Raw genomic sequence first — 27,855 nt, 5'->3', positions numbered from 1 at the left:
CAGACAGGATCAGAGAGGAACAGACAGGAGCAGAGAGGAGCAGAGAGGAGCAGAGAGGAACAGACAGGAGCAGAGAGGAACAAAGAGGACCAGACAGGAGCAGAGAGGAACAGAGAGGAACAGACAGGAGCAGAGAGGAACAGAGAGGAGCAGAGAGGAACAGAGAGGAGCAGAGAGGAACAGACAGGAGCAGAGAGGAACAGACAGGAGCAGAGAGGAGCAGAGAGGAACAGACAGGAGCAGAGAGGAACCGGCAGGAGCAGAGAGGAACAGAGAGGAGCAGAGAGGAACAGAGAGGAACAGACAGGAGCAGAGAGGAACAGACGGGAGCAGAGAGGCACAAAGAGGGGACGAGAGGAACAGACAGGAGCAGAGAGGCACAAAGAGGAGCAGAGAGGAACAGACAAGAGCAGAGAGGAGCAGAGAGGAACAGACAGGAGCAGAGAGGAACAGACAGGAGCAGAGAGGAGCAGACAGGAGCAGACAGGAGCAGAGAGGAAAGACAGGAGCAGAGAGGAGCAGACAGGAGAAGAGAGGAACAGACAGGAGCAGAGAGGAACAGACAGGAGCAGAGAGGAACAAAGAGGAACAGACAGGAGCAGAGAGGAACAGAGAGGAACAGACAGGAGCAGAGAGGAACAAACAGGAGCAGAGAGGAGCAGAGAGGAACAGACAGGAGCAGAGAGGAACAAAGAGGACCAGACAGGAGCAGAGAGGAACAGAGAAGAACAGACAGGAGCAGAGAGGAACAGAGAGGAGCAGAGAGGAACAGAGAGGAGCAGAGAGGAACAGACAGGAGCAGAGAGGAACAGACAGGAGCAGAGAGGAACAGACAGGAGCAGAGAGGAACAGAGAGGAGCAGAGAGGAACAGAGAGGAACAGACAGGAGCAGAGAGGTACAGAGAGGAACAGACGGGAGCAGAGGCACAAAGAGGAGCAGAGAGGAACAGACAAGAGCAGAGAGGAGCAGAGAGGAACAGACAGGAGCAGAGAGGAACAGACAGGAGCAGAGAGGAGCAGAGAGGAACATACAGGAGCAGACAGGAGCAGAGAGGAACAGACAGGAGCAGAGAGGAGCAGACAGGAGCAGAGAGGAACAGACAGGAGCAGACAGGAGCAGAGAGGAACAGAGAGGAGCAGAGAGGAACAGACAGGAGGAGAGAGGAGCAGACAGGAGCAGAGAGGAACAGACAGGAGCAGAGAGGAACAGACAGGAGCAGAGAGGAACAGAGAGGAGCAGAGTGTCCTTGTGATTGGTGAAGATACAGGTTGCTGTGATATCCACATAACATACAGAGCTCAGTGAGATATAGCTATATAGGGCCAGGAGTATTTCCTGACTACATGACCTGACAAGGAAATACTCTGGTCCATAGGTAGTTACAGCCAACACTCTTAGAAAAAGTGGTTCCTCTGTGGAAAGGGTTCTTGATGAAACTCAAAAGGGTTCTACCTAGAACCAAAAATAGTTATTCAAGGGGTTCTCCTATGGGGACAGACAAAGAACCCTTTTAGGTTCTAGATAGCACCTTTTTGTCTCTGAGTGTAAACCCAGGGCCCTGAGTTTTCCCGGTCAGGAAAAACTCCTGACCCGTACTACAGTGAGTGTGGTCCTACCCTGGTGTTCAGGTGTGGATGGTAAAGAGGCAGGGTTGGGCAGGGCACAGGTGACCTGGCCAGAGGCCATGGTAGCCTCACTCATATAGGAGGGAAACACACAGTGCAGACGGTCTGCCTGCCCGACGGAGGGGAGGGAGGGCACGTTGATCTCCACCTGAGAGAGAGAGACACGGGAGAGAGAAATGAAGGAAAACCGAGAGGGAGAGAAACAGAGAGAGAGAAAGGAGAGCAAGGAATGAAAGAGAGAGAGAAAGAGAGCAAGGAATGAAAACAGAGAAAGAGAGAGAGAAACAGAGAGATAAACAGAGAGAGAGGGGAGAGAGAGAAAGGAAGGAAAACAGAAAGAGAGAGAGAAACAGAGAAGGATAAACAGAGAGAGAGAAAGGAGAGCAAGGGAGAGAGAGAGAGAGAAAGGAGAGAGAGAGAGAGAGAGATAAACAGATATAGAGAAAGGAGAGAGAGAGAGAGGGTGGAGAGCGAGAGAATGAGAGAGAAACAGAGAGAGGGTAGAGAGAGAGAGAGAGAGAGAGAGAGAAACAGAGAGAGAGAAAGGAGAGCGAGAGAGAGAGAGAGAGAGAGATAAACAGAGAAAGAAAGGAGAGAGAGAGAGAGAGAGAGAGAGAGAGAGAGGAGAGAGAGAGAGAGGGTAGAGACAGAGACAGACAGAGGGTAGAGAGAGAGAGAGGGTAGATAGAGAGAGAGAGGGTAGAGAGAGAGAGATAAGCAGATAGAGAGAAAGGAGAGAGAGAGAATGAGAGAGAAAGAGAGAGAGGGTAGAGAAACAGAGAGATGGTAGAGAGAAACAGAGAGAGGGTAGAGAGAAACAGAAAGAGGGTAGAGAAACAGAGAGAGGGTAGAGAAACAGAGAGAGGGTAGAGAGAAACAGAGAGAGGGTAGAGAGAAACAAAGAGAGGGTAGAGAGAAACAGAGAGAGGGTAGAGAGAAACAGAGAGAGGGTAGAGAAACAGAGAGAGGTAGAGAGAAAAAGAGAGAGGGTAGAGAGAAACAGAGAGAAAGTAGAGAAACAGAGAGAGGGTAGAGAAACAGAGAGAGGGTAGAGAGAAACAGAGAGAGGGTAGAGAGAAACAGAGAGAGGGTAGAGAGAAACAGAAAGAGGGTAGAGAAACAGAGAGAGGGTAGAGAAACAGAGAGAGGGTAGAGAGAAACAGAGAGAGGGTAGAGAGAAACAAAGAGAGGGTAGAGAGAAACAGAGAGAGGGTAGAGAGAAACAGAGAGTGTAGAGAAACAGAGAGAGGGTAGAGAGAAACAGAGAGAGGGTAGAGAAACAGAGAGAGGGTAGAGAGAAATAGAGAGAGGGTAGAGAAACAGAGAGAGGGTAGAGAGAAACAGAGAGAGGGTAGAGAGAAATAGAGAGGGTAGAGAGAAACAGAGAGGGTAGAGAAACAGAGAGAGGGTAGAGAGAAACAGAGAGAGGGTAGAGAGAAACAGAGAGAGGGTAGAGACAGAGAATGAGAGAGAAACAGACAGAGGGTAGAGAGAGAGAGGGTAGATAGAGAGAGAGAGGGTAGAGAGAGGGTAGAGAGAGAGAGATAAACAGATAGAGAAAGGAGAGAGAGAGAGAGGGGGTTGAGAGAGAGAGTGGGTAGATAGAGAGAGAGAGAGGGTAGAGAGAGAGAGAGAGAAAGAGAGATAAACAGATAGAGAGAAAGGAGATAGAGAGAGAGAGAGAGAGAGAGAGAGAGAGAGAGAGAGAAAGGAGAGAGGGAGAGAGGGTAGAGAGGGTAGAGAAACAGAGAGAGGGTAGAGAGAAACAGAGAGGGTAGAGAAACAGAGAGAGGGTAGAGGGAAACAGAGAGAGGGTAGAGAAACAGAGAGAGAGAGAGAGGGTAGAGAGAGAGAGAATGAGAGAGAAACAGAGAGAGGGTAGAGAAAGACAGAGAGAGAGAGAGAGGGTAGAGAGAGAGAGAGAGGGTAGAGAAACAGAGAGAGGGTAGAGAGAAACAGAGAGAGGGTAGAGAAACAGAGAGAGGGTAGAGAGAAACAGAGAGAGGGTAGAGAAACAGAGATGGTAGAGAGAAACAGAGAGGGTAGAGAGCAAAGTCAGAGGAGGTGCTTTGAGCTCCAGCACATTTCTCCGTTTTAATAAACAACTTTCAGTTTTCCGAGCCGGATCAATAGAGTTCAGATTGTTTCAGAGTAGAGGGTCACTGATTCAAAATGGAAACATTTCTTATTACTTATCTAGGCAGGCCTGCCAGAGCAAGGCCCAGCACGGTACACTACCTGCTGGGTCTTTCTGCAGCTGAGGTTGGGTGGGTGGAAGGACACTATCTTCACACACTGCTGCTTGGGGCTCCACAGCCAGCCGTTCTTCTCCTCCGCTCGCCGGCAGGAGGACCTCCTGGTACACCTGGAAAAACACCAACGCCCATCAGCCACTGCTCTCCATCCAGCTTGTCCAGCTGGTCACACGTGACTTCCTGTCTCACAGTGACCTCTGACCCCTCTCGTCTGAGTGTTATCAGCTACCGTACCGATGGACAGAGTCACTTATTCAGTGTATGGCCCTAATGAAAAGACTGACTGCTCTCGGGACTGTCAACCACAAAACACTAGAGCAACTCCACAGATGGAGGCTGGCCCTATCAAGGGCTGTTTAGAGGGACATGGGAGAGAGATACGCTGACCTGGATCTCTGCAGGACATGATTAGGAGCACACAGAGTGTGCGGCTTTCCTGCGTTTTTCTTACCTGCCCTCCAGAACACACCAGCCACAGTAGGGGTCTCGTGTGGACACACAGGACTGGCAGTCTGTTTTCAGATGGCACGCCTGCACTGGCACCTTGGTGATCTATAGCAGTAGTACACAGACACAAACAAGAGACGCAAACATGTCAGGACTGGGGGTCTGTCGGGACACTGAAATGTCTGTGACGTTGAAATTCACTTTAAAACTGGCACCTTGGAGATCTATAGTATCACACTGTCAACAACACGAACACTAACAGCATGAATGCCTCTAACTGGGATAAACACACAGGGGCTGTCCCTTTCTCTCTACAGCAATAACAATAACACTGACAAACGGTGGAACTGTTGGGAGGTCGGTACAGAACTTCCTGGAGGACTGTACAGAACGGTAATGGAGGTCGGTACATAACTTCCTGGAGGACTGTACAGAACGGTAATGGAGGTCGGTACAGAACTTCCTGGAGGACTGTACAGAAAACTGTAATGGAGCACTGTACAGAACGGAAATGGAGCACTGTTTCCAGACGGTAATGGAGGACTGTACAGAACGGTAATGGAGCACTGTTTCTGGACGGTAATGGAGGACTGTACAGAATGGTAATGGAGGACTGTACAGAATGTTAATGGAGGACTGTACAGAACGGTAATGGAGGTCGGTAAAGAACTTCCTGGAGGACTGTACAGAAAACTGTAATGGAGCACTGTACAGAACGGTAATGGAGCACTGTTTCCAGACGGTAATGGAGGACTGTACAAAACGGTAATGGAGGACTGTACAGAATGGTAATGGAGGACTGTACAGAACGGTAATGGAGCACTGTTTCCGGACAGTAATGGAGGACTGTATAGAATGGTAATGGAGGACTGTGTAGAACGGTAATGGAGGACTGTACAAAACGGTAATGGAGGACTGTACAGAACGGTAATGGAGGACTGTACAGAACGGTAATGGAGGACTGTACAGAACGGTAATGGAGCACTGTTTCCGGACAGTAATGGAGGACTGTATAGAACGGTAATGGAGGACTGTATATAACGGTAATGGAGGACTGTATAGAATGGTAATGGAGGACTGTATAAAACGGTAATGGAGCACTGTACAGAACGGTAATGGAGGACTGTATAGAATGGTAATGGAGGACTGTATAGAACGGTAATGGAGGACTGTATAGAACGGTAATGGAGGACTGTACAGAACGGTAATGGAGGACTGTACAAAACGGTAATGGAGCACTGTACAAAACGGTAATGGAGCACTGTACAGAACGGTAATGGAGGACTGTACAGAACAGTAATGGAGGACTGTACAGAACGGTAATGGAGGACTGTACAAAACGGTAATGGAGCACTGTACAGAACGGTAATGGAGGACTGTATAGAATGGTAATGGAGGACTGTATAGAACAGTAATGGAGGACTGTACAGAACGGTAATGGCGGACTGTACAAAACGGTAATGGAGGACTGTACAGAACGGTATTGGAGCACTGTACAGAACAGTAATGGAGGACTGTACAGAATGGTAATGGAGGACTGTACAGAATGGTAATGGAGGACTGTATAGAACGGTAATGAAGCTCTGTACAGAACGGTAATGGAGGACTGTACAGAACGGTAATGAAGAACTGTACAGAACGGTATTGGAGGACTGTACAGAACGGTAATGGAGGACTGTACAGAACGGTAATGGAGCACTGTACAGAACGGTAATGGAGGACTGTACAGAACGGTAATGGAGTACTGTACAGAATGGTAATGGAGGACTGTACAGAACTTCCTGGAGGACTGTACAGAACGGTAATGGAGCACTGTACAGAACGGTAATGGAGGACTGTACAGAACGGTAATGGAGGACTGTACAGAACGGTAATGGAGGACTGTACAGAACGGTAATGGAGCACTGTACAGAACGGTAATGGAGGACTGTACAGAACGGTAATGGAGCTCTGTACAGAACGGTAATGGAGCACTGTACCTTTTTCTCTGTGGTGATATACAGGTGGCTGTGGCCGGCATCGAAGAAGAGGTTTTTGTTGACTCGTTCCCCCGTGGTGTCCCCTGGTCCTCTGCTGTACACCTCTGGGTTGGTGGTCAGATGCACCTGCCAGGCAGAAACAGACAAACAACTGTCAACAATGAACCCACACTAGGCTCCTTCTCAACACACGCTGGGCTCATTCAATGGGGCACAGCACAAACAACAAAATAATCTGTCCACCAGCAACTCCCTCTATCATAGCATCCGCCCCCAGCCCCTGTACCTTGTATGGCTCCCCTACATGTCCCCCAGCACCACATCTTGTACACCTCCCCGAACGCCCCTCTTCCACACCACACGTCCTGTTCCGTAGCATCCTCTCCTTACCTTGCACACCTCTCCCAGGCTGTTCCCCAGGAAAGCGATAGTGTGGTCGTTCTCCACGGCGACGGCCACAGCGGTCAGTATGCTCGTCCTGGTGATGACCACCTCTGCCTGCAGGGCAAACTCTGGCTTACTGGCCAGTGGAGCTGGAAGGAAGTCCGCCCCACACTTAAAGTTGTTCAGCGTGTCTTTCTGCAGGTGGGGAAGAGAAGAGATAGGAGATATACTAGGTCCCTTAGCGGGGAAATCTGCGGTTGCCACATATTTTTTGGCCGTATAAATTATAAATGAATGATGTATCCATTGATTCTTGAAGAATATAACTTATAAATGCCTCGTGAGCTTAGTTCAACTGTCGTAGCCCATCGGAACCCAACATATAAGCTCGTTTAACTCCAATGTTTGAAAACATTGCAAATGTAAATCTTTTTTTGTTTTTTAAATGGTGGCCGGTCAGTCCTGACATCCACAGCTCTGTGTATGAATCTGAGAATGGTGACATTTCTCCAGGCGTTTTACTAAAACAGAGGTGGGGTGTCCACGTTGTTATTATTTCAACAGCAGATTGGCTTTTTAAAGCCATCTATCAAGGGTAAGAGATGAGTGATACAGCCCCCCCCCCCCCCCCCATCACCGCCCACCACCCTACCCCTGAACACAAAGGCCTGAAATCCAACCGGAACGTGTCATATCTTTGCATTATTGATTAAAGGGAGTGAAAAAAAAAATGGTTTGAAATCTGACTCTCTTTCTCCTCTTCTGACGCGCCGTTTGAAGTGGATGACAAAGGCTGCGCTACTTACATCAATGCGGGAGGTGCAGAACTCGTCTGTCTTGGAGGAGTAGGGGATGTCCACAGCTGGGGTGCCGGCGATCTTGCCCGAGTCGCTGTAGCAGGCGCTGATGAGGTCCACCAGCCTCTCGTTGATGGCCTTTAGAGGGTACATGCACAGGGCCGAGTCAGCGCTGTCATCGTAGGGACTGGCCACCATGAACAACACCTTGTGCCAGGGGAGTACTTGACCATACTGGCCCGACTCCGTCATCCCCCGGGCCAGCTCTTTACCTGGGGACGCCACATAGGCTGCCTGGACCTTGTTGTACCTGTTCCCCGGGCCACAGTTAAGCTGCAGCTCTGTGTAAGAGTAGTAGTGAGGGTCGTCCTCACACAGCCGAGACACGAAGGTGAAGTTCTTGTTATCGGTGCTTCCCATGGTCCTGGAGAACAGGAAGTAGACAAAGCCCTCCTCTTTGAAGGCGTGGCGGAAGTCGTGCAGGTACTTGGGCACGAAGGGCGTGGCCTGCACGGTGGACGCCTCGACGATGCTCTCGAACACCACCCAGTCGCGGTAGTCCTGGAGGATGCGCGTGCTGATGAGCTTGGAGCTGTCCAGGCTGCCGTAGCCCTTCCCCACCAGGAACACATTGAAGGCGTTGCCGTCCTTAACGTACGTAGACATGACGCCCACCACGGCCACCCCGTCCTCGATACTAGCCACGTAGGTCCTCTCGCCCTTCGAGTCGCTGTAGTACAGCTGCTGCTCCACGTTGGTCAGGTTGAGGAGGGAACAGATTCCCCGGTAGCGGGAGCCACAGACGATGAGCGAGCCGTTGGCCGGGTGCACCAGCAGCAGCTTGTTGACGTTAGGGCTGGGCTTGGTGTCCTGGCAGGCCGAGACGGGCGGGGTGCAGGTGCGGGCGTCCTCCCTGGGGCCCGTCTCGGCGCGGGCCTCCTCGCGCAGCGCTGCGTCCAGCTGGTAGATGGTGTTGACGGCGCCCAGGTAGACGCGGCCGCTCCGAGGGTCCTGCACCACGTTGTTGATGGCCGTTTTGGAGGGGAAGTCCAGGACCGCCTCCTCCTGCAGCGGGCCCCCGGCTGCAGACAGGCAGAACAGGAGGAGCAGGGGGAGGAGAGGAGCGGCCTGGACCCAGATCGCCATCTCTGGATGAGAGAAGAGAGAGAGAGAGAGAGAGAGAGAGAGAGAGAGAGAGAGAGAGAGAGAGAGAGAGAGAGAGAGAGAGAGAGAGAGAGAGAGAGAGAGAGAGAGAGAGAGAGAGAGAGAGAGAGAGAGAGAGAGAGAGAGAGAGAGAGAGAGAGAGAGAGAGAGAGAGAGAGAGAGAGAGAGAGAGGGTAAGTGGTGATACACACCCGATGAAGACAATGTCGGTTGAAATGCTGTGACGGCATCATATCACCTAAAGCAGCGGTTCCCATCTCCGGTCCTCCAGTACCTCCGACAGCACAGGATGTTGTTGTTGCCCCGGACGAACTCACCAGATTCAACTCCTTGAGGGCTTGATAGTTAGTTGACAAGTTGAATCAGGTGTGCTTGTCCAGGGCCACAGTAACAACGTGTACAGTTAGGGGTACTCAAGGATCGCAATTGGGATCCACTGACGTAAGGCATCACATTTGAGAGCAGCATAACGGTGAGTTTAGAGGTACTGCATCGTGGCACTGCGAACAAGCAGGTGTTATGATGACATGGGTCGGCCCAGAGGGTCCTCAGTCATGAGGTTGGGGTCAGGAGGGAAACCCCTGAATGTAATGCACGTCAAAGGACATCTAGAAGCAGGTCGATCTGAAAAGCATCCTCGCTTAACGATGCCCGTCCGTGTTCCAGTTACTCACGTTGAAGAAGCATGCTTCGTATCAGGATGAATGAGATCGTAAAGGTCGATCGGATACACTTTACAGAGAAACTCCCAGGGCTGAGTAGAATATGGCCAAGAACTAGATCGCAGAGCCGTAGTTTGAAATCAAACAATGGCAGTCGACAGAGCAGGGCAGAAATCCATGTTCCTTCTCTGCTGTTTTTAGAGGAAATGCAATATGTGCAGGAAGCAGGTTTCTTTGTTAAATGGAGGGATATGATCACACGGCACAATTTGATACACAAAAACAGCCGCACACTTCCAAACAGCAGGTGGCAAAGACACCCACCTCCCACGCTGCTGATTGCCCACCGCTGTGGTTAATGTCGAGCTGCAGGTGGGTGAATCTGCAATGGCCCACCTCTGTGACTATTGTTCTCACACACAAATACACACCTATACGCCCATGCACAGTCACACGCACAAACATTATCCACGCACGCACCTCCACACGCCCAAAACACACACACACACACACACACACACACACACACACACACACACACACACACACACACACACAGATAGATATGGTTCTGCTCATTTCACCTAGGCAGTTAAGCCCATAGCCACACTCGTCAAATTGAAAATCCCTGATGAAGCTTCCCGGGAAGAAGGAAGGCAGCCTGTGCCTGGCTGTGAATCAGTGTTTTATTATGTTAACCTGCCTTCCCTCAGAGTACTAAGTGAGGAGAGGACTGATTAGACATTTGCCCTCAGGGCCCAGTTAATTTAAGCTCCTACCCCCATTTTCATGAAAGTGTCCATCCTCCCCTATTCCCTGATTTTATTTAGCTTGTTTTCATTTCACAACCTCATTCCTTTCGGAGCCCCATTTCTCTAGGTCAACTTATCTGCTCTTTTTAATTCATACCCTTAAACAATTTCATTCCAATTGAAACTGCGTTATAAACACACTCACTCCCACCAGGAGTGTTTGGTTAGTCTTCTTTAGAGGATAGCAGGGTGGTGTTTGGCTGAAAGTCTCCCTGGTCTCTTAACACCGACAAAACAGGCGGCATTTACACAGGCAGCCCAATTTGGATCTTTTGAACCAATTATTGGCAAAAAAGCGGATCTGATTGGTCAAAAGACCAATTAGTCAAAGAAGGATGAGAATTGGGCTGCTTGTGTAAACACAGCCATAGTGATTCACGGACATGTTCATGTACTAGGCTAGCATGCGCCTACTCTCCGATGAAATTACTCACTTTTTACAGGGTTACTTAGGACCAATACCAATGGCCCCTCACTAAAGGCAATGTAACATAACGGGTAGTTGATGGGCTTTCCTATAAAGAAATCAACTATAGATGCCTTCATGATGTGTTCATTGTGTAGACCGAGCAAGACTTATCAAACGTTCGGTTACTTTGTTAGGGTTATTCCGCCTTCGTTTAGTCTAGAATAAGAGCTATGACTTCTTAAAATGTGGTTTTAAAACTGCAATTCCGATCGTGACCCTGCCAGTCATAATCACTCATAGAAAAGAGGACATTCCATTTCTCATCCATTCATATTCGTTACTCGACATCTATAATCCGCTGTCAGTCTAGCAATCCAACTTCCTGTTGCAAAACCTTTCACACAAAGAAATAATATATGGGTTTTCAAAATGTCACTGGCTGCTTTCTCTCGCCTAGAATATCCCGACTTAGGTCCACTGCCTGTGAACAGTGCATGATCAAACAGACTGTTCGAAGCAGCTTTCCCAAACTAGGATGTAGACGAGGCTACAATAGTTGGTAGAATTGTCAGGAAGCATTCACTTGGGTAACAGGAAACTCAGCTTGACTTACTTCCATTACATCAAAGACTATTTATTTCGCCTATTCATGCAAATCTCTCACTCCCTATATATATATATATATAAAAATAAATCTGCTGTTAAACAAATTTGCACTCTTTTTCAAAGGAGCTCGTTCTCTCCTAGGATGTCTCCTCTCCTCTCTATCACTCTTCATCCTTTTTTCATGGGCTTAATCCAGAACACTGGAGTTAAGGAGGCTTCAAAGAGCTTCAGAGGAACAGTCAGACTCACAGTGGTAATGACACAGGTGGAGGTGGCCCCTTTGTCCCTGGGCTGTCCCGGCTTTTCTCTACTCTGAAGAAGCCTCTCTCTCTCCTTCTCTATGCCTCTGTATGGGATATGAAGGCAGGGAAAGTCTCTCCTACATAGGCTGAGCCATTCTAAAGAAAATAAAAAGCTGCTGAAATTAGTGGGTCACTCAGCGCGCTGCGCAAGCCTGCAGCTAATGAAGCCTCCAATGGCCAGGGATAAATAATAATGAAACGAGCGAGGCGCTAACGAAGCAGGCACATCTGGAAAGTGAGACGCTCCCGAGAAAGCCTCGGCCCTGATCGTCTCTCTCCCAGTGCAGGAGAGAGACGACTTACCTCGAGGAGAGAAAATTATTAACTAGATGTGCCAATCTCTCATCGTGGCTTCATGGTAAGCGCTACCGGCTGCCTTAACTTCACAGGCTTGTCTGAAAAGTTTGGAAATACTAGTGTAAGGGCAAGGAGAGAGAAAGGGACATTTTTCTATGGGAGCTACTTGTACAGGCCTGAAAAGCAGGGCAAAGACTGGGTGTGTCCTGCTGCCTGTTAACTGGATAGCCCTCACGCTTCTGGCTGCCTACCATCTCTTCCCACATCACCACCCTTCCTCCTCTAAGACGTCAGGACATGCCCGCACAGGAAAAGCATCTCCCAGAAGAGGAAAATTAAATATAATTGAAAAATGGCAGGTGTGAGCAGGCCATGAACACAGTCGAATGAACACATACACACACACACAGCTTGAAACGCTGACAGCGGAATCCTTTCCTGCCGCCCGGATACCTTTCTCCAGACTGCCATTGGGTGTCCGCAGCAGAACGGAGGTCTACAGTACTCTACCCATCATCCTCTCTGGCACAGACGAGGACCCCCCCCTCCCCCACATCCCCTCCACTAGGATAACACCCGGGCCAGGCCGCCTGCAGGAGGAAGTGAGTGTCCGCTGATTACATCTCCACTATGCTGAACAGACAGACGTCTGATGCGTCCCAAATGGGCACCTTGTTACATATTTAGAGCACTATGGGTCCCGGTCAAAAGTAGTGCACTTTATAGGGGGTAGGGTGCCATTTGAGACGCAAGACAGTGAGTCACGGACACCGATCTTCAAACCCAGCACGAGTGCTGCTCTCAGACCTAGCTCTCATTAAACAGATAGTGAGATATCAATAAAGAAATAACAGCCCCCCCCCCCCCCCCCATCGCAAACATAATAGGATATCACCCCATAAGGCGGCAGCCCGCATTCATATTCAGCATTTCTCATATTAGCGCTCCTATCCTCCCTCTTTCACTGTCCAGCAGATGCCGTTCCTGACAGTGACGGTGACGTCTTTATATTAAAGCCTTTCTTAGTGTGACGTTGCTGATAAAAGTGAACCACCATTAAATTAGTGGCCCGACCCTAGGGGCCGGGGGTGAGAGAGGGGTTAACGCCCAATTGCCTATCTGGCCCTGTGTGTCTGTCTGTCTCCGCGCGTCTCAGTGCGAGGGTGTTAAAGCGAGTTACAGGCAAAATGACAAAGTGGGTTTAGCGGCGCACAAGGAGCGGCGGCGGCGGAAACAAATGTCTCCGTCAGGTGCATTACACGGCGCCGAGAGCTCTTTGTTCTTTCTTCCAGTCAGGGAGAGGAAAAAATGCATGAGCCTGTCCCCTCCTACCCATCTGAGTGAAATTGTTTTAAAAGTGCTTAGGGAAGCTTGTGTGAAAACGTAAATCCAATTTCCATATGAACAATTACCCTGCCGTCAGGGTAGGCAGTTAATTTATTTCAATTTGACTGACTGCAATGAGCCACTGGCCCAGGCAACCAGTCTAGCCATTGTGATGTAGGGCATTGAGCAGGCAGCCATTGATGGAACTAGCCTGGTCTATAACACACAGAGACCCAGCTGTCCTGGCCGAAGTACCATCCCCCTGAAACCTACCATGACCAGAATACACTAAAACACACATTATCCTCACATTAGTGTGTGTGTATGTGTGTGTCAGGGCTTCCGTTAGCCAGTAATATTTTGTCCGTTAAAATCAAATTGGCACCGGCCAATTGTCCGGGAGAAGAAAAATCCCATTGCAAAAATGCCTTTTTAGCCTATTCATTGATTGAAATAACAGTCGATGTGGAGCGAGAGCTGCTGCTATAGTTCATCAAACAGCTGGTTCGTTGCTGCTGGAGCGAAACGTGCTTATATTAGCCCAATCATGGCGCATCAACTCTAAATGCAATCGCGTGTTAACGGTTTCGATGGCCACGATTAAAAATAGCTACTATTTTTATTTCTCAACTGGTAATTGAAGCGGGCTTTCCATTCACCATTCAAGTGCATCGGCAACGAGGCAGGCTTCAGCATGTCACACACCATGAAGTATGATCATCCTGAATTAAACGTGAGTAATGACGAATGAGAAAGTTGCAGACGCACAAATGTGGCACACATATCATACCCCATGGTTAGAAATCAAACTGTTCCTGGTGCAAAAAACAATGTCCTATCCCGGAGCTTTACAAAGCATTACGAAGCTGCTCCCGAATGTACTACGTCAGGACTGGGACATTGATTCTATCGTAGTCCATGTGGGTTTTAATGATGTTATGAAGGGAAGCTCTGAACAGTTGAAACTGGATTTCAAAGAGCTGATTGCATCTCTGCTAGACACTAACAAAAGACCCATCATATCTGGCCCTGTGCCCTCTCTGAATCGTGGCATTGAACGCTTTAGCAGGATTCTTTCCCTTCACAACTGGCTAAGTGATTATTGCAGCTCAATGGGTGTAACTTTTGTTTACAATTTCAATTCCTTCTGGAAACAAAACACGTTTTATAAGGAGGATGGGATCCACCCAAATCATTTGAGTACCTGGATCCTTTCACAGAATTATAAGGCTGCGTTGAGACAACCACTTATCAATGACCCAAGCCCAGCTCAGTTAATCCCTACCATTGTGTCGCTGAGTCGTCATAATGCTCTAGAAAATATACATTATACCAGGGGCGTTGTTAGACACAATGTAAGCAGTCTAATTTATGTCCCTCTAACTGCCCTGAATGCCTCTGCTGATCCAACAGCTATTCTATGCAGTAATCATGTGCCTATGAACCAGATGTATGCTGTTAGCACTGAGGCGGTGTCTCGTAGTAGGAAGTCCACTGTGTTCAACTCATCCTGCATTAACATAAAAAACATGAGAATCCAACGAGAAGGATATACTGCTCTACCGGCACCAGATCCCAGTCATTTGCATGAAGAAAAGACGGAAGAAAAGAGCACGCAGATCGGGCTGCCTTTTGAGAATCCGTAGGCGAGCGAGTCAACTCCCACTGTCAACTCTACTTGCTAACATGCAATCATTGGAAAATAAAATTGATGACCTATAATTACGATTATCCTACCAACGGGACATTAAGAAGTGCAATATCTTATGTTTCACAGAGTCGTGGCTGAACAACGACACGGATAATATAGAGTTGGAGCGATTTTCAATGCACCGGCAGAACAGAGAACTACGTCTGGTAAGACAGCTGGTGTGTGATGTCTAATATTAAAGAAGACTCAAGGTATTGTTCGCCTAAGGTAGAGTACCTTATGATAAGCTGTAGACCACACTATCTACCAAGAGAGTTCTCATCTATATTAATCGTAGCCGTCTATTTCCCACCACAAACCGATGCTGACACTAAGACCTCGCTCAACCAACTCTATAAGGCCATAAGCAAACAAGAAAATGCTCACCCAGAAGTGGCGCTCCTAGTGGCCGGGGACTTCAATGCAGGCAAACTTAAATTAGTTTTACCAAATTTTTACCAGCATGTCACATGTGCAACCAGAGGGAAAAAAACTCTACACAGACTCTAACTCTATGCAGCAATGAACTCCACACACAGAGACGCATTCAAAACTGTCCCTCACCCTCCATTTTTCAAATCTGACCATAACTCTATTCTCCTGATTCCTGCTTACAAGCAAAAACTAAAGCAGGAAGTACCACTCGCACAATACGGAAGTGGTCAGATGACACGGATGCTACGCTACAGGGCTATTTTGCTAGCACAGACTGGAATATATTGCAGGATTCATCCAATGGCATTGAGGAGTACACCATCTCAGTCATCGGCTTCATAAATAAGTGCATTGACGACGTCGTCCCCACAGTGACTGTTCATACATATCCAAAACAGAAGCTATGGATTACAGGCAACATCTGCATTGAGCTAAAGGCTAGAGCTGCCACTTTCAAGGAGCGGGACACTAATCCGGACGCCTATAAGAAATCCCGCTAGGCGCTCAGACAAACCATCAAACAAGCAAAGCATCAATACAGGATTAAGATTGACTCCTATTACACCGGCTCTGACGCTCGTTGGATGTGGCAGGGCTTGAAAACTATTACGGTCTACAAAGGGAAACCCAGATGCGAGCTGCCCAGTGACGTGAGCCTACCAGACGAGCTAAATGCCTTTTATGCTCGCTTCGAGGCAAGCAACACTGAAGCATGCACGAGAGCACCAGCTGTTCTGGATGACTGTGTGATAATGCTCTTGGTAGCTGATGTGAGCAAGACCTTTAAACTGGTCAACATTCACAAAGCCGCGGGGCCAGATGGATTACCAGGATGTGTACTCAAAGCATGTGCGGACCAACTGGCAAGTGTCTAGGACAAAAAGGCTTCTTAACAGTTTTTAACCCCAAGACATAAGACTCCTGAACAGGTAACCAAATGGTTACCTGGACTATTTGCATTATGTGCCCCACCCCAACCCCTCTTTTACGCTGCTGCTACTCTCTGTTTATCTTATATGCATAGTCACTTTAACTATACATTCATGTACATACTACCTAAATTGGCCCGACCAACCAGTGCTCCCGCACATTGGCTAACCGGGCTATCTGCATTGTGTCCCACCACCCGCCAACCCCACTTTAACGCTTCTGCTACTCTCTGTTCATCATATATGCATAGTCACTTTAACGATACCTACATGTACATACTACCTCAATAAGCCTGACTAACAGTTGTCTGTATATATATAGCCTTGCTACTCTTATTTCAAATTTATTTTTACTGTTGTTTTATTTATTTACTTACCCACACACACACACACACACACACACACACACACACACACACACACACACACACATATACCTTTTTTTCTCGCACCACTGGTTAGAGCCTGTAGGTAAGCATTTCACTGTAAGGTCTACACCTATTGTATTTGGCGCACGTGACAAATAAACTTTGATTTGATTTGATTTAATCCAGGTAGAATCAGGAATTCCCCAGGGCTGCTGTCTAGGCCCCTTACTTTTTCCAATCTTTACTAAAGACCTGCCAGTAAGTAAAGCCAGTGTGTCTATGTATGCAGATTACTCAACACTATACACATCAGCTACTACAGTGACTGAAATGACTGCAACACTTAACAAAGAGTTGCAGTTAATTTCAGAATGGGTGGCAAGTTCTAAATATTTCTTAAACTAAAAGCACAGTATTTGGGACAAATCATTCACTAAACCCTAAACATCAGTTAAATCTTGTAATAAAAAAATGTGTAAACTGCCTGGAATAACTCTGAATTGTAAGCTGTCATGGTCAAAATATATTAATACAACAGAAGCTAAAATGGGGAAAAGTCTGTCCATAATAAAGCGCTGCTCTGCCTTCTTAACAGCACTATCAACAAGGAAGGTCCTACAGGCCTTAGTTTTAATAGCACCTGGACTACTGTTCAGTTGTGTGTTCAGGTGCCACAAAAAGGGACTTGGCTCAGAACAGGGCAGCACGGGTGGCCCTTGGATGTACACAGAGAACAAACATTAATAATATGCATTTCAATCTCTCCTGGCTCAAAGTGGAGGAAGGATTGACTTCATCATTACTTGTATTTGTGAGTGGTATTGACATTGAAAGCACCTGTTAAAACGACTAGCACACAGCTCAGACACTCATGCACACCCCACAAGACATGCCACTAGAGGTCTCTTCACAGTCCCCAAGTCCAGAACAGACTATAGGAGGCACATAGTACTACATAGAGCCATGACTACATGGAACTCTATTCCATATCAGGTAACTGATGCAAGCAGTAAAATCTGATTTAAAAACAGATTAAAAAATCACCTTATGGGACAGCGGGGACTGTGAAGCAAAACGAACATAGACACAGACACATGCATACACACACATGATAACATACGCACTATACACACACATACACATGGATTTTGTGTTGTAGATAAGTGATAGTGGAGTAGGGGCCTGAGGGCACACACTTAGTGTGTTGTGAAATCTGTTATGAATGTATTGTAATGTTTTTTAAATTGTATCACTGCCTTAATTTTGCCGGACCCCAGGAAGAGTTGCTGCTGCCTTGGCGATCCATAATAAATACAAATACCCCAAGACATGCTAACCTCTCACCATGACAATAACAGAGGAGGTTAGCATTTTATATCACACCTGCAAGACAAGCCAATCTCTCACCATTACAATAACAGGGGAGGTTAGCATTTCATATCACACCTCCAAGACATGCTAATCTCTCACCGTTACAATAACAGGGGAGGTTAGCATTTTATATCATACCTGCAAGACATGCTAATCTCTCACCATTACAATAACAGGGGAGGTTAGCATTTTATATCACACCTCCAAGACATGCTAATCTCTCACCATTACAATAACAGGGGAGGTTAGCATTTTATATCACACCTCCAAGACATGCTAATCTCTCACCATTACAATAACAGGGGAGGTTAGCATTTTATATCACACCTCCAAGACATGCTAATCTCTCACCATTACAATAACAGGGGAGGTTAGCATTTTATATCACACCTCCAAGACATGCTAATCTCTCAGCATTACAATTACAGGGAAGGTTAGCATTTTTTGGGGGGGTATGAAATGTAGGCCTCTGTAACTTCTCACTCATTATCCGTAATCATGGTAGCATCCACACTGATATAGAAGTGTTTAGAAACATATTCTATACTTATTTACAATAAAAGTGACTCCAAAACAGAACGGCTCATAATAATCGCCGGAACAGAGCAAATGGAATGGCATCAAACACCTGGAAACCATTTGTTTGATGTATTTGATACCGCTCCAGTCATTACCACGAGCCCGTCCTCCCTAAGGTGCCACCAACCTCCTGTGCTCCAAAGTGACACAATCGATTATTTACCATTAATTTATACTGGGCACAAAATAATCCGAAACACAACCAAAACAAACAGCAAATGCATCCAACAAGTTTGTAGAGTCACAATCTTGATTTAATCACACTTTGGGTCCAAATACTAAACTTTTGACTGCTTTAATAAGTGAATTTGTCCCAATACCTTCAGTCCCCTGAAATGGGTGGACTATTTAGAAAAACATCTGTAATTTCTAAACGGTTCACCTGATATGGATGAAAATACACTCAAATTAAAGCTGACTGTCTGCACTTGAACCTCATAGTCATTGAATAATTTCAAATCTAAAGTGCTGGAGTACAGAGCCAAAACAACAACACATATCCTGTCCCACTACTTTTGGAGCTCACCGTAAACTCTGGATTACCAATAAGAAGCATTGAAGCCATCGATCGGCCATATTGGCACTCCCCAGAAGAAGCAGTCCTCCATAGGAATGAATGGAATTCTACATTATTTCAATTAAATGTTTCAAGAACAAAATGACATGTATTTAAGTATTTTTGTATTTTATAATAGAAAAGTATGCATTGAGGTGTCTGTAATGTAATACATCTGGCAAAAAACAAATGTAGACATGAATAAATGCATTTCTATAGCTTCCAAAATATTTGTAACAATGGTGGGGGAGTGCCAAGATGGAGGTGCAGAGGCTTCAAAACAGTGCCCCCTATCAGTCATCTAGTGCATATATAAATCTTTGGTTACACACCACTTTGTAATGAGCTGGAGGCAGTATGCATTTCGAAAACATATACTTGTGTGTGTGTATCGGGGAGCAGCAGAGGTCAGTATGGCCCCCACTTCGTTTTCCGTTCAGGTACAGCACATTTCCTCATTAGGAATGATAGCCTGTTTGTCTGTTTACTGCATCGTCGCTGGTCCCAAGGCCCTAGCTATCTACTGTCTGCCAGCTGGCCACTTGAGTGGAGAGTAGACTACAAACTGCAAGTGGAGTAGCCGACACACTGATTCGCTGCTTGCACACATACAGTACACACACTCTCTGTCACAGACACACACACACCGTCCCTCACACCGTAGCAGCAGGTTGGGATAATCTCCCAGTTCTTTCTGGCCTCCTCCCTCCCTGCTGGATGAGTGTCCTCTTCACTGGGACAGAGAGGCTATTTGCTGTGGACACAGCTGGCGTGCAGGGAACCTGATTAAGCACTAGGCCCACTGCAGAAGAGACACACACACACCTTCAGCAGCCAGGCCCACTGTAGAGGAGACACACACACACCTTCAGCAGCCAGGCCTACTGTAGAAGAGACACACACACCTTCAGCAGCCAGGCCCACTGTAGAAGAGACACACACATCTTCAGCAGCCAGGCCCACTGTAGAAGAGACACACACACCTTCAGCAGCCAGGCCCACTGTAGAGGAGACACACACACACCTTCAGCAGCCAGGCCTACTGTAGAAGAGACACACACACCTTCAGCAGCCAGGCCCACTGTAGAAGACACACACACACACACCTTCAGCAGCCAGGCCCACTGCAGAAGAGACACACACACCTTCAGCAGCCAGGCCCACTGTAGAAGACACACACACACACATTCAGCAGCCAGACCCACTGCAGAAGAGACACACACACCTTCAGCAGCCAGGCCCACTGTAGAAGAGACACACACACACCTTCAGCAGCCAGGCCCACTGTAGAAGAGACACACACACACCTTCAGCAGCCAGGCCCACTGCAGAAGAGACACACACACCTTCAGCAGCCAGGCCCACTGCAGAAGAGACACACACACACCCTCAGCAGCCAGGCCCACTGCAGAAGAGACACACACACACCCTCAGCAGCCAGGCCCACCGTAGAAGAGACACACACACCTTCAGCAGCTAGGCCCACTGCAGAAGAGACACATACACCTTCAGCAGCCAGGCCCACCGTAGAAGAGACACACACACCTTCAGCAGCCAGACCCACTGCAGAAGAGACACACACACCTTCAGCAGCCAGGCCCACTGTAGAAGAGACACACACACACCTTCAGCAGCCAGGCCCACTGCAGAAGAGACACACACACCTTCAGCAGCCAGGCCCAATGCAGAAGAGACACACACACCTTCAGCAACCAGGCCCACTGCAGAAGAGACACACACACACCCTCAGCAGCCAGGCCCACTGCAGAAGAGACACACACACACCCTCAGCAGCCAGGCCCACCGTAGAAGAGACACACACACCTTCAGCAGCCAGGCCCACTGCAGAAGAGACACATACACCTTCAGCAGCCAGGCCCACTGTAGAAGAGACACACACACCTTCAGCAGCTAGGCCCACTGCAGAAGAGACACACACACACCTTCAGCAGCTAGGCCCACTGCAGAAGAGACACACACACCTTCAGCAGCCAGGCCCACTGCAGAAGAGACACACACACACACACCTTCAGCAGCCAGGCCCACTGTAGAAGACACACACACACACACACCTTCAGCAGCCAGGCCCACTGTAGAAGAGACACACACACACACACCTTCAGCAGCCAGGCCCACTGCAGAAGAGACACACACACCTTCAGCTGCCAGGCCCACTGCAGAAGAGACACACACACCTTCAGCAGCCAGGCCCACTGCAGAAGAGACACACACACCTTCAGCAGCCAGGCCCACTGCAGAAGAGACACACACACCAGTAGTCAAAACTACCTCAAAGCTCAAGCCCATTGCAGAAAAGACACCAGCCAACACTCTCAGTCCTCCAACCTCTTCCCACAGTCTTCCCGTTCATTAACAAACAAGTCCACACCTTCCTACAATTAAGAAGTCAGGGAAGGAATCCATTACACACCTTATTGGTTATAATGATTTAACATCGGCGGCATAAATGGCAATGAGCCATGAAGGTATCACCCTGTAACATAATATGGTTTAGTCTCACCCTTCTGTTTCTGGAGTTTCAAGGGGAATATTGTCTCCATTAAATATACAGTGTACTGTATATCCTGTTATATCACCGGGAATCCTATTCTTACACAAGTCACACGTACAGTATGGGGCGTGCACATGCTGGTGGATTAAAAACACCAAGCTTACACACGTTACAACCAAACCTGACTGGTGCTAATCCCTCCCATTCATCTGTAACGGATACTGCCTAACCCTAAACACTGGTACTGTGTAAAGCAGTGTGGTTTTCAAACAATGACGCACTGAGAGAGACTGTGAACAGAGGGAAGTGTGGAGAGAGAATTTGTCCTGACTTGTGAAAGCAGAGTGGGAGAGATGGAAAAAGAAGGAGAGAAGTAGAGAGAGTGTGAATTAGAGAGAAAGAGACAGACGGAGGGAGAGACAGACAGAAAGAAAGACAGACAGACGGAGAGAGAGACAGACGGAGAGAGAAACAGACAGAGAAAACAGACAGAGAGAAACAGACAGACGGAGAGAGAGACAGACAGACAGACAGACAGACAGAGACAGAGCGACAGGGTGAGAGACAGACAGGGAGAGAGACAGGCAGAGAGTGAGACAGACAGAGAGAGAGACAGATAGAGAGAGAGAGAGACAGAGAGAGAGAGAGACAGAGAGAGAGACAGAGAGAGAGAGACAGAGAGAGAGACAGAGAGAGAGGGGAGAGAGAGAGAGGGGAGAAAGAGAGAGGGGAGAGCTGTGATGGTTTTAAATGGCTGTTTTGTGTGGGCTGCTACATGTCAGTCACACCTCCAGATGAGTCAGTGTGCTGACAGACTGAGTGTTTAGGAGTAGATATCAACCCTAGGAGTCCACTTACTGATGCTGACAATAGCCAGTTACAGCAAAACCATACATAATATAGTAACTAGCTACACACACAGGTCTAATTGATCAACTGTAGACCATACTATTTACCAAGAGAGCTTCCATCTGTATTTTTTGTTGCTGATTATTTAACACCACAAACCCATGCTGGCACTAAGACCGCCCTCAACGAGCTGTATCGGGCCACAAGCAGACAGGAACATGCTTATCCAAAGGCAGCACACCTAGTGGTCGGTGATTTTAACACAAGGCCATCGGGCCAGACAGATTACCAGAACGCAGAGCATGCGTTGACAAGCTGGCAAGTGTCTCCACTGACATTTTCAACCTCTTCCTGACCCCGTCTGTAATATCTACATGTTTCAAGCAGACCATCATAGTCCCTGTGCCCAGGAACGCCAAAGTAACCTGTCTAAATGACTACCGCCCCGTAGCACTCACGTCTGTAGCCATGAAGTGCTTTGAAAGGCTGGTCATGGCTCACATCAACACCATCATCCCGGAAACCCTAGACCCACTCCAATTCACATACCGCCCCAACAGATCCACAGATGACGCAATCTCTATTGCACTCCACACTGCCACCTGGACACCTACATTACAGGACTGGACCCTGAGCAGCTTCTACCCCCAAGACAAAAGACTGCCAATAGCTACCCGGACTATCTGCGCTGACCATTTTTGTACTAACTTCTTTTGACTCATCACAAATGCTACTGTTATTGTTTATTATCTGTCCTGTTGCCTAATCACTTTATTCCTAGTTATATGTACATACAGTGCCTTGCTAAAGTATTCGGCCCCCTGGAACTTTGCAACCTTTTGCCACATTTCAGGCTTCAAACATAAAGATATAAAACTGTATTTTTTTGTGAAGAATCAACAACAAGTGGGACACAATCATGAAGTGGAACGACATTTATTGGATATTTCAAACTTTTTTAACAAATCAAAAACTGAAAAATTGGGCGTGCAAAATTATTCAGCCCCTTTACTTTCAGTGCAGCAAACTCTCTCCAGAAGTTCAGTGAGGATCTCTGAATGATCCAATGTTGACCTAAATGACTAATGATGATAAATACAATCCACCTGTGTGTAATCAAGTCTCCGTATAAATGCACCTGCACTGTGATAGTCTCAGAGGTCCGTTAAAAGCGCAGAGAGCATCATGAAGAACAAGGAACACACCAGGCAGGTCCGAGATACTGTTGTGAAGAAGTTTAAAGCCGGATTTGGATACAAAAAGATTTCCCAAGCTTTAAACATCCCAAGGAGCACTGTGCAAGTGATAATATTGAAATGGAAGGAGTATCAGACCACTGCAAATCTACCAAGACCTGGCCGTCCCTCTAAACTTTCAGCTCATACAAGGAGAAGACTGATCAGAGATGCAGCCAAGAGGCCCATGATCACTCTGGATGAACTGCAGATATCTACAGCTGAGGTGGGAGACTCTGTCCATAGGACAACAATCAGTCGTATATTGCACAAATCTGGCCTTTATGGAAGAGTGGCAAGAAGAAAGCCATTTCTTAAAAGATATCCATAAAAAGTGTTGTTTAAAGTTTGCCACAAACCACCTGGGAGACACACCAAACATGTGGAAGAAGGTGCTCTGGTCAGATGAAACCTAAATTGAACTTTTTGGCAACAATGCAAAACGTTATGTTTGGCGTAAAAGCAACACAGCTGAACACACCATCCCCACTGTCAAACATGGTGGTGGCAGCATCATGGTTTGGGCATGCTTTTCTTCAGCAGGGACAGGGAAGATGGTTAAAATTGATGGGAAGATGGATGGAGCCAAATACAGGACCATTCTGGAAGAAAACCTGATGGAGTCTGCAAAAGACCTGAGACTGGGACGGAGATTTGTCTTCCAACAAGACAATGATCCAAAACATAAAGCAAAATCTACAATGGAATGGTTCAAAAATAAACATATCCAGGTGTTAGAATGGCCAAGTCAAAGTCTAGACCTGAATCCAATCGAGAATCTGTGGAAAGAACTGAAAACTGCTGTTCACAAATGCTCTCCATCCAACCTCACTGAGCTCGAGCTGTTTTGCAAGGAGTAATGGGAAAAAATGTCAGTCTCTCGATGTGCAAAACTGATAGAGACATACCCCAAGCGACTTACAGCTGTAATCGCAGCAAAAGGTGGCGCTACAAAGTATTAACTTAAGGGGGCTGAATAATTTTGCACGCCCAATTTTTCAGTTTTTGATTTGTTAAAAAAGTTTGAAATATCCAATAAATGTCGTTCCACTTCATGATTGTGTCCCACTTGTTGTTGATTCTTCACAAAAAAATACAGTTTTATATCTTTATGTTTGAAGCCTGAAATGTGGCAAAAGGTCGCAAAGTTCAAGGGGGCCGAATACTTTCGCAAGGCACTGTATCTACCTCAATGACCTCGTACCCCTGCACATCCTGACTCGGTACTGGTACCCCGTGTACGTAGCCAAGTTATTGTTACTCACTGTGTATTTAGTATTACTTTTCTATTATTTCTCTAGTTTCTTTCTCTCTGCATTGTTGGGAAGGGCCCATAAGTGAGTGTTCCACGTTTAATCTACACCTGTTGTTTACGAAGCACATGACAAATAACTTTTGATTTGATCCAGAGGATAGAGAAAACCACCCCTACTCTGCCTCCATTCACATCTACCACCAAAATCCTATAAAGTATCCTTCTCCCCTCTCATCCCTAATCTGTCACACTGCGGCCTGTTTGTCTGTCTGTCTGTCTGTCCTTCGGTCTATCTCGATGAGGCCCCCAGAGCAGAGCAGAGAGAGGCTGCTAAACGGAGCCTGACTAATGGCTAAACAAACACCATTATCTGGCCTTGATAGCGCAGCCCTGAACAGTCCAGTGCTGAGTAGACTAGAAATAGTAGAGCCCTGCCTGTAGCTGAGATTCACTTAATCCCAGCTCTCTACCCACTAATGAGGGCCCTTCACCGGACACGCCACAGCCCATTGGGGGTCCACAGGAGCCCACTTGGGCCCAGCAAAGCATGGCGACAAAGCACAGCCAGTGAAAGAGGGTTGGAGGGGGGAATGGAGAGGGGGGATGTCTCGGTCGACTCACTCTCAAAGGGCAACTCTACCACAATTTCAGCCTTTGCCCAACAAACAATGCATTCAGGTGAGAAGTTGTGGGTGGAGGGAATTGCTCATAAATATTCATTTTGGGGGTGGGTAAAATGTTTTGAGTGCGCTTCAAGGCTACGCCCATTTCAATGTGGCTCAAATCTCTAAGGGGCCATACTTTGCTAAGAATATTGGTTTAAACCATTGGTTTTAAATGGCTAGCTGGTAGATTTTCTCATAGGCCAATGTGGCAAAATTAGCCACGATGCTAGCGACGGCCAGCTGAGCACGTAGTTGTACCTGATCCCAACACTTTCTCACTTACCAGAAGTCCACTGGCACGTTCAGCTAATTATATTAGCTACAGTGGTAAGGGGCAGCGTTCCTGACATCTATTTCCACATGCAGTGCAAGTTCAAATCCCCCATGGTTGAATTGTTATATATTTTTGTGATCTTACATTCATTGCAGTATGGTGTTGAGAAGAAAAGTGCAGTCATCACCTAGAAAATTAAGAATATGAATGAATTTCTAAATAAAACACGTCTTTCTTCAGCCTTGTTCACAAACACTGACTGCCGGGGCCTAACAATCCTATTATATTACATATATTGCATGGATGTGTCTAAATGTAGGCGTTGTTTTAATGATCTACTTCAATATGCATCGTTTGACTTGAGGACCAGCAGCAGAGTGACATTTCCTTTATAAATAAACTGCCCCATGTGGGATTTGAACTCACAACCATGCAACTTTATACCAACTGTTTTAGCAGACGCGGTTTGCATCAGTTGCAAGGACTGCTACTATCTATCCAGTGATCCTGCCGACCAAGGCCAGGTCTGAGGAGCTGTTTGGCGTAGCAGCTAGCCTAGCAACTAGATAGGGTTTTCTTGGGGGCTTGAACGCAGCCCGTGATGCCATTGTGGCTGAGACTGAGGATTGTCCTGGGCATGTGGCTGTTTGTCCTCGCTGTTTGTTGTTGTTGTTTACAATCTTCCCTCCGACCTGCCCTGTCTGGCACTGTGATGAGTAACAGCGTAACCTACGTTGCTACCATGACAAAGACCAAAGCCGGCGGGAGTACCGTTGAGGACAGTGGTGTCTCTCTATCACAGGTGAAGGATCTTTTAAACAAATAAAAATAGTTCTACAAGCAGTTGTTACAACAACAAGAAAATAGCTTCAAGTGTTGTGTCCAAATACTGGTGGAGTCAACAAATAAAATATTAGACTACCTGACCAGAGAGATCCAGGACCTGAAGAACAGATTGCAGTTCTCTCGGGGTCAGATCGATGACTTTAAACAGGTACGACGGCAAGATGACAGCAATCTGTAAGTCATTGAGAGAGGACATCAGTTCTGTATGTTAATCCGTGACAATAATGACAGAGAAAACTGATTATCAAGGGACGATCAAGGCGGAACAACATTGTTGTTGACGGAATTGCAAAATCTCCACGAGACCTGGATGGAGTCTGAGGACAAAGTGAGGGAAATGATCACAGAGAAACTGAAGCTGGACCACAGGAAGATTCAGGTGGAGCGAGCCCACAGAACTGGAAAACATACCATCGGCCCAGGTGACAGGCCCAGGCCGATAGTGGTCAAGTTCCTGGTGTGATGACTCACGCTTCACCATCTGGCAGTCCGACCCAATGCAGAATTCCAACTGTGAAGTTTGGTAGAGGAGGAATAATGGCCTGGGGCTGTTTTTCATGGTTCGGTCTAGGACCCTTAGCTCCAGTGAAGGGAAATATTAATGCTACAGCATACAATTACATTTTAGACGATTCTGTGCTTCCAAAGTTTGGGTCAGGCCCTTTGCTGTTAAGGCATGACAATGCCCCCGTGCACAAAGCGAGGTCGGTGTGGAAGAACTTGAGTGGCCTGCACTGGAATGCCACTGCGAGCCAGGCCTAATCGCCCAACACCAGTGCCCTACCTCACTAATGCTCTTGTGGCTGAATATTCCAACATCTAGTGAAAGCATTCCTAGAAGAGTGGAGCCTGTTTTGGCAGCAAAGGGGAGACCAACTTCATGTTAAAGACCATGATTTTGGAATGAGATGTTCGACGAGTAGGTGTCCACATACCTTTGGTCACGTAGTGTATTTCATGTGTTATTACAGTGTTGTGGTTGCAGGTTCACCTGGCAACTCTAAAGCCTTTTTCATTTTGGGGTGTTGCTATAGGCCACCAAGTGCTAACAGTCAGTATCAAAATAATATGTGTGAAATGCTTGATAGTGTATGTGATGTAAACAGAGAGGTCTACTTTCTTGGGGACCTGAATATTGACAGATTTTCATCAAGCTGTCCGCTCAAGAGGAATCTTCTCACTGTAACCAGTACCTGTAATGTGGTTCAGGTTATAAAATAACCTA

General features: G+C 47.2%; 1 protein-coding gene across 1 annotated transcript in view; it reads right to left on the bottom strand.

The window, feature by feature from the left end:
* The window catches only part of plxnb2b (plexin b2b), a 184,348-nt gene that overhangs the window by 37,445 nt on the left and 119,048 nt on the right, over positions 1 to 27,855 (bottom strand). Inside the window, exons 3-8 of the mRNA XM_036952823.1 lie at positions 7,498 to 8,636; positions 6,698 to 6,886; positions 6,308 to 6,433; positions 4,333 to 4,433; positions 3,865 to 3,991; positions 1,618 to 1,774 (exon numbers count right to left, since the gene is read on the bottom strand). Of these exons, the coding sequence (XP_036808718.1) occupies positions 1,618 to 1,774; positions 3,865 to 3,991; positions 4,333 to 4,433; positions 6,308 to 6,433; positions 6,698 to 6,886; positions 7,498 to 8,634 (1,837 nt within the window). The 5' untranslated portion in view covers positions 8,635 to 8,636. The remainder of the gene's footprint in view (positions 1 to 1,617; positions 1,775 to 3,864; positions 3,992 to 4,332; positions 4,434 to 6,307; positions 6,434 to 6,697; positions 6,887 to 7,497; positions 8,637 to 27,855) is intronic.

Source organism: Oncorhynchus mykiss, chromosome 2, assembly GCF_013265735.2.
Source record: "Oncorhynchus mykiss isolate Arlee chromosome 2, USDA_OmykA_1.1, whole genome shotgun sequence".
Classification (NCBI taxonomy): domain Eukaryota; kingdom Metazoa; phylum Chordata; class Actinopteri; order Salmoniformes; family Salmonidae; genus Oncorhynchus; species Oncorhynchus mykiss.
Note: the sequence above shows the minus strand (reverse complement) of the source record. Positions and strands in the feature narration are given on the sequence as shown.